Genomic DNA, 12,565 nt, shown 5'->3' on the forward strand with positions numbered 1-12,565 from the left:
CATACAGATTTATTTGTACACTAAACAAAACAACAGGGGTAAAAGACTGAGTTTTTTATTCAGTCAATAAATCAGCTTCCCAATTTGCATCTCTCTCAGATATGCCAGAACTCTAGTACTTTTTGGCTGACTTTGTCATAGTCATAACTTGCTTCTGGGCAATCACAAAACTGTAGAAGTCCTTGCAACTCATCCAGAAATTCTTTTTGACAAGGGTTTCACGCCGCATCAAGTCTATGCTGCTTTGATTCCGGACATCAGTCTATGCACCTTTCATGATTGAAAATACACGTTCTGAGTATGCATTGCTTACGGGTATACTGAGCATGTATGACACCAGCTTTGCCATGTTCAGGAATTCAGTGCTACTGTCCTTGTTTCTCAGCACTTGAGACCAGAGTTCCCCAACTGAACAGTTTCCAGGTTCCAACTTGGAGTTGATGTCTTTGATGATACAGTTCTCATCATAGAGCTGATCAAGATCCACTGTTTTCTGAAGGTTTATAGCTGTCACGGCTGCAGACAGATCCTTGAATTCGAACACCCTATTAACTTTGATGTTCAGGCACTGGATATTGAACAAGTAGCCAGCTGTTGAAAAAATCAAACCATTTCTCCAAATATAGGATCGACACATCGTAAAATGTCATGAAATCTTTCTGGAGACATGCAGCAGTGACAGGCAGCATCTCAGTTAACGCACTTTCAACTTTGGCACCAAAGAATAGGTCATTTTTCCGTTGCTGAAGTTTAATTCTCAGAACATTCATTATGGCATACACTTCACATGCTGTCACTCATTTTCCAAACAGAACACAGTATCATTGAAGATTTTCAGGACATTCTGGAGGAAAAACAGATGAACCTCAACTTTGCTAGGATCCTCACCTTGTTCACCATTTTCCCTGTCTGAGAACAGCATCCATAGAAATGTTGGACAATTCTCACTGCCCAGAGAAATAAAGTAGAACTTAACAGCCTGCCACATATTTACAAGCCTGTTTACAGCTGGGAAAAGACTCATTCAGTGCGTCGGAACATGGTGCAGTGAAGTGGCATAGTCCATATCCACAAAGTCAAACATATCCTTCAGTGCTGCTACTCTCTTAGCAGAACTGCTGAAATGATTGAACATCTTAATCACCAGAGCCTCAATGTCAATTCGTAGTGTATTGCTACCATGTCTGACGGCGTTGTGCACAACATGGGCAGGGCAGTTTGCTGGCAAGATATTTTTATTTTGTTTTTTAAAATTCTGGTACACTGATTGTCGCTTTCCATAATTCACGTTTGCATTATTAGCACAGTAGGAAGACATTTTGTTTAGGTCTAGTTTGTGTGTTGCAAGTTTTTCAAGTAACGTGTTGCTTATTGCCTCTGCAGTCTCTTCGCTTTGCTCATAGAAGTCTAACACTTTATCTTGGACCCCATGTTCAGGTGTCCAGTATCTCAGTGATAAGGGGAAAGTTTTCACATTGCCCTTGTTAGATGCATCTGTGGCAACTGAGAAATAGGGACATCTGGCTTGCTGAGGTCTTTTAAAAATTCTGTTGAGAGTGGTGACAGCACATTTTTGATCGATGCCTCTACTTTAGTCTGGGCACAGCTGACATGCTTTGCAATTGTTGAATCTGGATACAAGGTAGGTGCCAGTTTAAGTTCACAGTCACATGAGCAATAGGAGTGTTGATGGACTACTGTGTGGTAAACTTGAGTTAGCTCAGTAGCGATAACTTTGTTATTGAAGGATTCGTCTGGCTTGCTGAAAAAATGTGAGACCAGGGTATTGCTCTTGTGAGTCTGGGTGTTTTGTCCATGATTTTTTGATTCAGCATGATGCTTAACATCAGACTCACCGCCATGGCAAATGGTAAATTTTATTTTTTGGTAGTTGACTCCTCCCTTGCCATTGCCATTTCAGGTGGGGTTTTCAGCTGAAGACTGTTAGCTAGATAGCTAGTCACTGAAAACAACTGTGCAGTCTCTGTGCTTCTTACGTGTTATTACGTGCCCACTGTAGTCTGTCCTATGGTACGCACTGTGGTTCAGAACTGTAAACTACCATAAATTTGCATTACACCGGGAAAAAAAACTGAACAAACAAAAATGCCAGTAGATAATCAATCACAGTCGAGTTTAATGGGACATTCCCAATCAACTAATTTTCTATTTCACTACCAAATGCAAAATTTTACCTGAATATCAGGACAATGGTGTCCCGCTTGTACATTAAGCAGATGTACGCTGCCAGGTGCAATCCCTGCTTGCTAATGTGGGTAAGTGAACAGGGCAGCAGCCTAGCAGTGCTCAGTCCCAGTCTGCCTGGTGTAGAATCTGCGTGTGCAGAGGTAGGTGCCTCCTTTCCTTAAGAATTGGTTCATTTTGTTTTCACAAGCTCTAAGTGAAAGCATAAAGCAAACCTTCACCCCCAATAGTGGCTGTTGTGGTTAGAAAAGGGAAATTTGAATCAGGGCTTCTCAAATCCATTTCTGGCTCTGCCACTGATTTATTATGTGGTCTTGGAGAAATTACTTTACCTTTCCCCATCTATATAATTATGATTTATTCTTTGTAATACAGCAATAATACAGTCTCTCTAACTAGCCCCTTTGTGCTTGGGATACTGGATCTAATAATGCTTAGCTACTTGTCAGGTGTATTGTGAGGATATAAACCTTGTAAAATGTTTTGAGATTCTTTGAAGAAAAATGCTATACACGTTTAAAGATATAGTGATGAGTGTGATGTAACTGTCTGGACATATAGTGATGCAAACCATTATTACTGTTCCAATACATAAGTGAAATATTTTGGAAATTAAGGTTTAATCAAAGAGCACTGGGTGAGGGATTTTACTCTCTCTCTTATAATCCAAGTGTTTTTAAATATATTTATAAAGCTAACTATGTATGTGAAGGGAGACTCTCAACCTAGGAAAGCCAAAATGGTAAGTATTGCACCAAGACGGTTAAGTGATCTTAAAAATACTTAAATGCAATTTGATGAATTTTATGCCACTTAACTTTTATACAAATTAAAAAAAAATCTGTGAAATCTTTTACAAAACATTTACTGTAAAAATCTGATGTATTTCTGTATTTTATTTCTGAGGTGAAACAAAAATATTGCTAGAATCCAGAGACTGCATCAACATGCTACTACTTGGGGTGACTTTTTTGGCCATGGGGTATTTGAGAGGATTCCTGAAACCTGGAAGAATCCACCTAGCCACAAAGTGACCAACATTTTGCATTCAGAATTCTTCAAAACCAGTCAGGAAGAAAAGTTTTATTCAAACTTTTTAGGTGTCATTAACATCAGAGCTATAAAGCCAAGGAAAGAATGGTAGTTATTTCTGAAGAAAAGTAATTTCAATATATTCTTGTCTAATAAATATTTATGTAGCTATCCAAGGTGTTGGAGCTAATCACTCTAGTTTTCCTTTAAAAGGGAAAATTTATCATGGTTTTATTTCAAGCTCAGAAATGTAGCATACGCAGTAGTGCGATATTTCAGTTCAAGAGACAGATTCAAATAGACATATTCATAAGGGCACAGTAAAACTTCATAGCATAGTACTACTCCAAGAAGTGATGATATAAATTTTTTCATGCTCTTACTCAGGAGTTGTGCTCACTGCAGACTGAGTTGGACCCAGTGTGACTCGCTACCTAATATAAAGATAAACCCAAATCTGTTGCAGACAGGGAGAAAGGCACATGGCTTGGTGTGCTAGTGTCCCTGCCCCTTCCCTCCCCAAGCCCGCCCCGCTCCCTTCTCCACCCCGGGAGTCCCTCCCTTTGGCCACTGGGTTTCACACCTGCTTGGCCAGGAGCCCCCCCAGAGGGATCTGCCAGAGGGGGCCAGGCAGGTGAGTCCCAGCAGTGCTTACCTGGAGCGACTCCCAGGAAGCACAGGTCCCTCTGGCTCCTAGGGTCACGTGGGTTGGGTTGAAGGCGGGGTGCGAGAGCTCTTTCCCGCTGGCGCCCACTCCATGCATCTACAAGCCCTGCCCCTCTGCAGCACGTAGCGGAGCGGAGACCTCCTGCCCCCTCTGTGTGCCTGGGGCAGGGTTGCACTCTGCAGAGTCCTGCTGGCCAGCGGGCTGGCGCCACCGTGCCAGGAGCTCAGCTGCACTGCCCCAGGGTCACCTAGGAGGAGAGGTGAGTGGTGCCAACGGCGCCGGCTTGCCACAGTCCCCCTGATATCGGGACAAAGTGCGTCCCGATTAAGGTAAGGTCGAGACGTGGGACAAATCCCCTAAAATTGGGACTGTCCCGATAATATCAGGACGTCTGGTCATCCTAAGTGACACTCACATTCCCTGGAAACAGAAGTTAGCAAGGGAAAGGTTACTGGAGGCTAGCTCGTCTCTGCCAGGGAGGCAGAGGAACCAGTCCTTGCTGCCTTGCTTCTTCTCTCTGCATACAATGGCCCATGACTATTAAAGCAAAGCTGGGAGCGGTTTCAAAGCAATTTGCAAAAAATTGTCACCACTTGTATTACTCCTCCATTCTCTCTTCCATCTTCACCATGCTTCATTCCTTCTCAAACTCTCACTTCCTCAGCCCTACTGCCAGCACTCAGTTTTGCTGTACCTTCCACTCCCACTTCTACAGCCACACACACATTCCTGGATTCTGCCTCCATTCCTGCAACGAAACTTTACCTCAATGCTTTCACCATCCATTTAGCTCACCTGGCTACACATTTCTTCTCTTCATTCTCCAGCCATTGCTTTATGCTGCTGCTCCGACTAGCAGTGGAGTTACGTACAAAATCCTGTCACAGTAAGCTTCCTCCCAAATGGTTCCACAATGTAAGGGTCTGTGCCTCAACATATAATGGATGGGACAATGCTGTCAGGCCAAGACTGAAATGACTCCTTATACTGGAGACTGGATAGTGACCCTTCAACTCTAAGATCACTTAACAGACAATTACATCAATTATTACAGAGACTTTTGCCCTTTAAAGAAAATGACGTGTTCAGCAGGGACGAGCTTAACCAACTGGAGATGACAAGACATGCCATTGTTGTATGACGACTGTAAGTCTTGTCCATCTGAGAAAGGTTATCATTAAACACATTTTGTGCTGACTTGATCAATTTTAATGAACCTGTAATGAACAGTGAAGGCCAGCCATGACTTAGAGGGTCCAAAACCAAATGTTTTGGAGTCCTCTATATTGGTCCCTGCACATGGCCCAAAGACTCTCCTTTTACACTTTAAAACAGAGGTGGGTAAATGACGGCCCGTGGGACCATCCCGCCCAGCACTTGAGCTCTCGGCCCGAGAGGCTAGCCCCTGGCCTCTCCCCCGCAGCCACGCCGAGCAGCGGAGCGGCACACTCCTGCCAAGCAGAACAGCAGCATGTCTAGCTCTGTCCAGGTGGCGCGGCTGCCAGACATGCTGCTCCCAGCAGCACGGTAAAGGGACCGGGGTGTTGGATAAGGGGTGGGAGGTCCTGGGGGGCAGTCAGGGGACAGGGAGCGGTTGGATGGGGTGGAGGTTCTGGGGGAGAGAGGGCAGTCAGGGGATGGAGAATGGGGGAGTTGGATAGGCGTGGAGGACCCGGGGAGCCTGTCAAGGGGCAGTGGTATGGATAGGGGTCAGGGCAGTCAGGACAAGATTGGATGGGGGTGGGATCCCGGGGGAAGGTGGTTAGCGGGAGGTTCCAGGAGGGGGAAGTCAGGGAAAAAAGGAGCAAGGGGGGCTGGATGGGTCAGGGATTCTCAGGGGGGCAGTCAGGTGATGGGAAGTGGGAGGGGGTGGATACCAGGCTGTTTGAAGAGACACAGCCTTCCCCACCTGGCCCTCCATACAGTTTTGCAACCCCAATGTCTACAACCTTCGGGCCAAAAAGTTTGCCCATCCCTGCTTTAAAAGAAAAAAACCCACAATGGTTATCATAGATTGAAATGGAGGAGAGGGACTCTCACTGCACTAGCAAGCAGAAAAGGGGCTTCTCTCCCACTCAAAGAGAGGAGGGGGCGCTCTCCCTTCGCTTTTTGCAGAGGAAAAGCCCATGTTCCTCACTCCCTGATGCCCCTTTATTTATTTATTAATTTTTTTTTTTTTTTTTTTACCTGTGAGCTATTTCTGAGCTGGAAGACACTGAGGCATCTTATCACAAAAAGACAGCCTCAAGCAAAGATTGTATGACAAAATGGCTGACTTGCTGGGGAGGCTGATACATCATTGTACAGATAATCAGCCAAAGATCTTGAAGACTGTGCTGAGATTTTAAAAGTTGGTTTTACTTTTCTGTTTGAACAAAACATAATAACCATTAAGCAGTCAGTCCACAACTGTTTTTAAAATGCAAAATCCTATACTTTAAGGATGTTACCAAAAATAAAATTACCAAAAATAAAATTAAAAAAAAAAATCATGGACATTTTCGTCTAGATTTCAACATTTTCACAGTAGTCCTTAAAAATCCCTAAAAAAGAAAAAAAATCACTTAAAATTAGAAAAGGACTTATTAGAAACTGGATAAATACAATGAACACATAAATAAAGAGAGACTTAACCTTATACATTCTTCATGCATTCAGCAGTCCATTAAATTAATCAGAAATCCACTTATTTGTACTTATTAATAGTAACCAACAGTACTTTATTATTATGGGTGCTTTTTCTTTTTCATAATCTGAGACTGCCTCAGCTCCTCAGTTCCATGAGCATATGGACAAGATTCAGAAGTTAGAGAACAGCCATCAGGATGGTGGATGAAAAACCAGCAGAGACGTGTTTTAAAAGCTTCAGCAGAAAATCTTCGTTTTACTTCTGGCTTGGTTCTCTTTGAGGGCTTCTGTTCTCTCCAATCACGAATATGAACTCTTCCATTTAGAACTGAGGGTTTTTAAAAAAAAAAAAAAAAAAAAAAGGTAAGCATACAAGCCATTACTACAGGTTATGGGGATTACACTGGTCATCTGTGAATACAAATATGTACTATAAATGGGCTATTCATGCACAATCAAAGTGCACTGTATAGGTACTTGCACAGGAGTAGAAATAAATGCATAACAAATTGAGAGTGTATATTAAATCTTCTTTGGAGACTATATTCCCATTTACAGGAGATGTCATTGTTATATAGCAAAAAACAACAAGGAGTCCATGTAGCACCTTAGACTAACCAATTTATTTGGGCATAAGCTTTCGTGGGCTAATGAATAAATAAATAATGAAACCTACATCTGATGAAGTGGGTTCTAGCCCACAAAAGCTTATGCTCAAATACATTTATTAGTCTCTAAAATGCCACAAGGACCCCTTGTTGTTTCTGCTGATACAGACTAACACGGCTACCACTCTGAAACCTGTCATTGTTATATAGAACAGTTTTAGGGCACTTGATGCAGTCTGGGCTGAGCTGACTCATTTGTAGACAGTGGTTAGGATTAGGATCTAAACTATCCTACAGAGTATAGCAAATAAATAAGTATGTAAATAATAAAACCCTGTGTGCAGAAATACAGAGGTACCCCTCGAAGAGATGCAGATACTGGAAAGTAACATCCCTCTCTTTAAATGGCATAAATAATAATACATAAATGTTGGGAAAGCCCAACTCAAACAAGAGGTGGAGTTAGCCCTGTAATGAAAAAAGTCTTGGCTTGAAACACTGGGCACCTATTTATAAAAGGAAAACAACTTTGTTTATTCATAGGGCAATTTTCAGACAAATAGGTTAACCTTTCGGGCCTGATTCAAAGTCCACTGTTATCAGTGGAAAGACTCCAATTGACTTCCCTGAGTTTTGGATCAAGGCCACTGCAGAGAAGGAAGTGTCCGTGGAAAAAAGGAGAAAACTAGAAATGAGGAGTTAATTCTTCCACCACTCTCCCTTAATACCATGTAATTTCAGGGAAGTCATTTAACATCTTTTTACTTATATTTTTGATTTTTATAAATAAATCATACAAAAGCATGTGGAAGTGTGTGCATGCACGCACACACAATGTGAGACATTTAAATAAATAAATACAATACTATCAACGTCAGAACAAATATATAGAGCCCTGTACGGGTACAAAATTTGTATCTGCATCTGATCCGCGATCCACAAATATGGTCTGCAGATATCTGCGGACATCTGCAGGGCTCTACAAATATACTAATCTTTTGCTTTATGGACTAAGCATCATTTAAATTTCTGTGCCCCAGTTCAACCATCTACCTGCAAAGTATATGTCACGTATCCACCTCACCAGGGCATCTCAAGGATAATTTAGGGTTTGTACCGTGTTTTGAGATCTCCAAGTAAGAAAGGTGCTATAATACATACAGCGAGTATAAGTAACAAAGAAACCTGGTATTTGCAAGTAATCCTCTTTACCAATCCTTATCCTAAACGTTTTTCTGCAGCTTAAACCTTCTTTTTGCCACAAGCTGAACACTATAGATGGTAATCCTGCACATGTTCTCTCTTTCTTTTGATACTGCATTATTCCACATTTTAAAAACTAATTAGCACTAAAAAGCTAATTTCTCAATCTGTAAATGAGAATCTTCAGCAATGAGAATGGTGCACCAAAGCATGCTACAATGAAGAGATTTAGAGCCTGATCCTCCAATTGGATCATGTGAGTATCTTTGTGTCTGCATGGAGTTCCACTGAAAGTAATGGAGTTTTGCACCAGGCACAAAGGGCCTTGGCCATATCCACTAGCACGGGGGTTTTGAAACCTCATTGCACCGTGACCCCCTTCTGACAACAAAAACTACTGCATGACCCCAGGAGGAGAGACCAAAGCCTGAGCCCCACTGCCCTGGGGGGGGCAGGGGGGAAGAGAGGGGAGGAAGGGCAAAGCCAAAGCCCAGGGCTGCAGCCCAAGGCAGGGGGCCTATAACCTGAACCCCAATGCTCACAGCTGAAGCCCTTGGGCAACTGTGGCCCTGGGTGGTGGGATTTGGGTTTCAGGACCCACGTTTGAGAACTGCTGCACTAGCAGGATCAGGGCCAGAAACTGTACATACATATCTGTGACGGTATACTGAATTTTATAATGTATAAGGGGAAAAAAGGATAGAAAGCAAGTTAATACACAAGAGAGGAAGAAGAAAAGAGAGGAAAGAAGGAAGTAGGAAGGAAGAGGAGATAAACATTAATTGGCAAGTTTCCAGGAGCTATTGTCTTTATGCCACTTAGCCCATGTAATTAGGGGCTGCTCCTGCATCTTTTTGGCCTTGTGATAAGCTAATATATATGAACGCATTTTATTCCAGTTCTTGAAATTAAAATCAGTTTAAACTTTACCATCTCTCTCAAAACTCCAAGAGAATTGAACAGAGGGATGTTAGCATGTAAGATCAGGTTCAATCATTCCAAGATGCTAGTCCCAAACTGGACCAAATATGTAACTATAAAATGCCAGCACAGATTTGTAATTTTAAGCTCCTGTCTACTTATTCTTTTTGCATCTCTGCTGTTTCGGATCTTCTTTGTCAGAAAAAGAAATTGAGCCACCAGATGTCCCTAACTATCACTCAGTCTTGCGTCACAAACTGTGTGAATGCTGTTTCAAGCAATGTTGCTAATGGCCTTGATTGTGCACTGGTGTTGGGAGCAGTGTGAAGGACACTTCATCGCAGAACACACTGGTATAAAAGGAGAGAGCACCCACATACCCTTCCCAAGGAGCGGTGCAGCATTCTCCCTGTCCCACTTATTCCACTGGCCCCATATCCAAATCTCGTCTCCTCAGGTAGCATGCAGACAGCCTCCAAGGAGCTTGGCATAAGGCAAACAGGAGAACTCACCTCCTGCTGGGTGTCCCAAATCCTGTCCCACCTTGCTTTGTAGTGGAACTTGACTAGTTTCACCACACAAGATGATCATCCATGGAAAGGGCAGAATTAACCCGAAGGACAAGTGTGAACTGCCTCTTCTCAGTGGGTGTTAACTCTGATCCATCTCCAACCTTGTCAACACCAGCACTTTTCCCAATGATGGCACAAAGTTCCACTGGTGGTAGCAACAGAGGGTACACGTTTATAACCTCTGTGGTATCTAACCCTTCCCAGAGCTAAGACTAATACCATAGAAAGTCCTCGTGTAGATGTAACATTGTCTGGGGTTTCATATTATTCCTCTGGACTGCTATAGTCTGGAACTACCAGTAAGCTTCCACCTACTTTCTCTCAATAAAACAAGAATACACATTTTCTGGCAACCTACCAGTTAATCCACTTGTACCTGGTGACACTCTGGACAATTGTCATGGGTCAGCTGACTCCCATATTTCTGCTAACATGGGACTACTGGATCCAAGAACTGAAAACTCTTTATAAATTAACTTAATACAAACCTATGCACCGAAGTTTGAAAAAATGCTAGTTTTGAGTATTATTCAGCAGCTAGGCATCAATGCCACAAAAATCCTGCATGACAGCAGCAAAAAGAAAACTGAAGAAAATCAACAGAACATTAAAATATATATATTTTCTTGTTAGCTTCCTATTCTGCCAGGCTATTGCAGCCTGTATAAATCTGTCAACCTCACATAATTAGAGGCTCTAGTCTAGACCAGTTGTCTTTTGTGTTGGCATTTTTCTCTGCAGTGCTTGTTAAGTCCAGACTAAGTCTTAATGAGATGCTCCAGAAGACTTTCTTAATTTTCACTTGACCTTCCTTCAACACTGTCACCACTGTGTGCGAGAGGGAGAGAGTTTTCTTCAATCTAGTCGAAGTGTGGAATCCTGCTGAGAATTTCTGCTACAGTAACAGGTGAATAAGGGGGAAAAGGTCTGTATAGGGAAGCATGCCAGATGCACAGCTCATCCACTACCAGCTGACTGATTAGCAAGGCAATCTCATTCTGCCTATCCGTCAAAGGAAATATCTACAAATGAAGTTTTAGGAATATAGAATAGAAGTAAATATAAGGAAAAATTCTGCTCATCAAGGAAGTGTACTCAGTATTTTGAAGATCTAATCCAGTAATCTTTCAATATATGTAAATCAAGTCCAGAACAAATATAAATGAGAGATGATCAATGAAAAATCTCTCTCTTCTTTACCTTCAAACACCTGATGATTGTTCCTGAGCAATGTCTGCAGGCCTCCATATTCATTCTTTAATCTCTTTAAAGTCTCTTTGTCTAAATGTTCTGCTACTTCCCTCAAGGAAAGACTTTCTGCAGTGAACAATAATATAGCCATTAAAAAAGGAATGTCAGCTCACCAGACCAGCATAATTACAAGCAGAATCTAACTGCAGCATGGTATCTCAGCATTGCAGTTAGAGGAAGCTACAGGATATTTTTGGAGTTAGTTTGTATGGTTTCTCTCCGGAGCAGCAGAATGTTTGCTGGTTGATCTATTATAACTACCAGGGCCTTTTCAGCAGTATACCACCTAGCCAGCCAGTTAGTCCCCCTTTTGTTATCGGGCATTTGATTTTTCCTTTGTAGGTGTAGTACTGTATTGAATTGCATCTTGTTGATTTCAGACCAATTCTCCAATGTGTCAAGGTGGGTTTGAATTCTAATCCTGTCATCCCAAGGGCTAACTCCTCCACCTTGGTTTCATCCACATATTTTATAAGAACACTCTCCACTCCACTATCCAAGTCAATTATGAAATATTGAATAGTACCAGGCCCAGGACGAACCCTGCGGGACCATCATTAGATACATTCCCCCCAGTTTGACAGTGACCATTGATAATTAGTCTTTGAGTCTTTCACCAGTTTTGCACACCACTTTATAGTAATTTAATGCTCAACCACATTTCCCTAGTTGTGTATGAAATTTCATGTGGACTGTTGCAAAAAAACCTTACTAAAATCAAGAATAGATATAAGCATTGCAGACAGGCTTTCAAAAAGTAGCCTTAAAATTGTCACCAATGAAATAGAAATTAGTCTATATTTTTACTTTAACTCATCACTCAGTAGTTAAAATTGAAAAAAAATCTAGCAATGCTTTTTAAAAAGATATGATAGATATTAGAAAAAATCTAAATGGGATGGCATCTAAGGAGGTCAGCAGAGAAATTTTTGCAAATGACTTTGCAACTAATTAAGATTAGTGTACCAATTACAGGGATTACAGCAGTAAAGAGTTTCCTAGAATATGCTGTATAATTTGCCATATTTACCATGAAAAGTACTGTAATGCTATGTACTGGTAGTGGCAAAACTGTAAATTTTAATAGCAAGTATTATTGTATGAAATGTACATTACATGTTAAGAACAATCTTACCTCCTTTATTCAGGTGTTCAGAACGAACGTCAAGTGTATGATCCCATGGTTTCTCTTGGGTTGCATTAACAGTAAACTTGCCACGGTCAAAACCACATCATCTACAAAATCCCGAGGGAGAGCAGACACAGTTCCTGACTTGTTCTACTTTTTCTCTGGGTTGAAATCCAGACAACCAGACCCTGTCACCATCTGTCTTTGTCTCATTGCAGCACATTCCAACTCTACTGCTTGGTCAACGACACAGTTTACAACATGATGGTTCTCACACTGATTGATCCAACTGTTTTGTCTGATGTGACCCCAGTGCAGGACTGACAGTTGTTAATATACTGTGTTCTCG

At 41.8% G+C, this 12,565-nt stretch overlaps 1 protein-coding gene across 1 annotated transcript in view; it reads right to left on the reverse strand.

Annotated features, from left to right (window-relative positions):
• Window positions 1-6,241: 6,241 nt before the first annotated feature.
• TRMT44 (tRNA methyltransferase 44 homolog) overlaps window positions 6,242-12,565 on the reverse strand; it is a 35,265-nt gene continuing 28,941 nt past the window's right edge. Inside the window, 7 exon segments of the mRNA XM_030563375.1 lie at window positions 6,242-6,860; window positions 11,037-11,153; window positions 12,223-12,291; window positions 12,294-12,348; window positions 12,350-12,432; window positions 12,435-12,500; window positions 12,503-12,565. Coding sequence (XP_030419235.1) covers window positions 6,631-6,860; window positions 11,037-11,153; window positions 12,223-12,291; window positions 12,294-12,348; window positions 12,350-12,432; window positions 12,435-12,500; window positions 12,503-12,565 — 683 coding nt within the window. The 3' untranslated portion in view covers window positions 6,242-6,630.

Source organism: Gopherus evgoodei, chromosome 5 (assembly GCF_007399415.2).
Source record: "Gopherus evgoodei ecotype Sinaloan lineage chromosome 5, rGopEvg1_v1.p, whole genome shotgun sequence".
NCBI lineage: Eukaryota > Metazoa > Chordata > Testudines > Testudinidae > Gopherus > Gopherus evgoodei.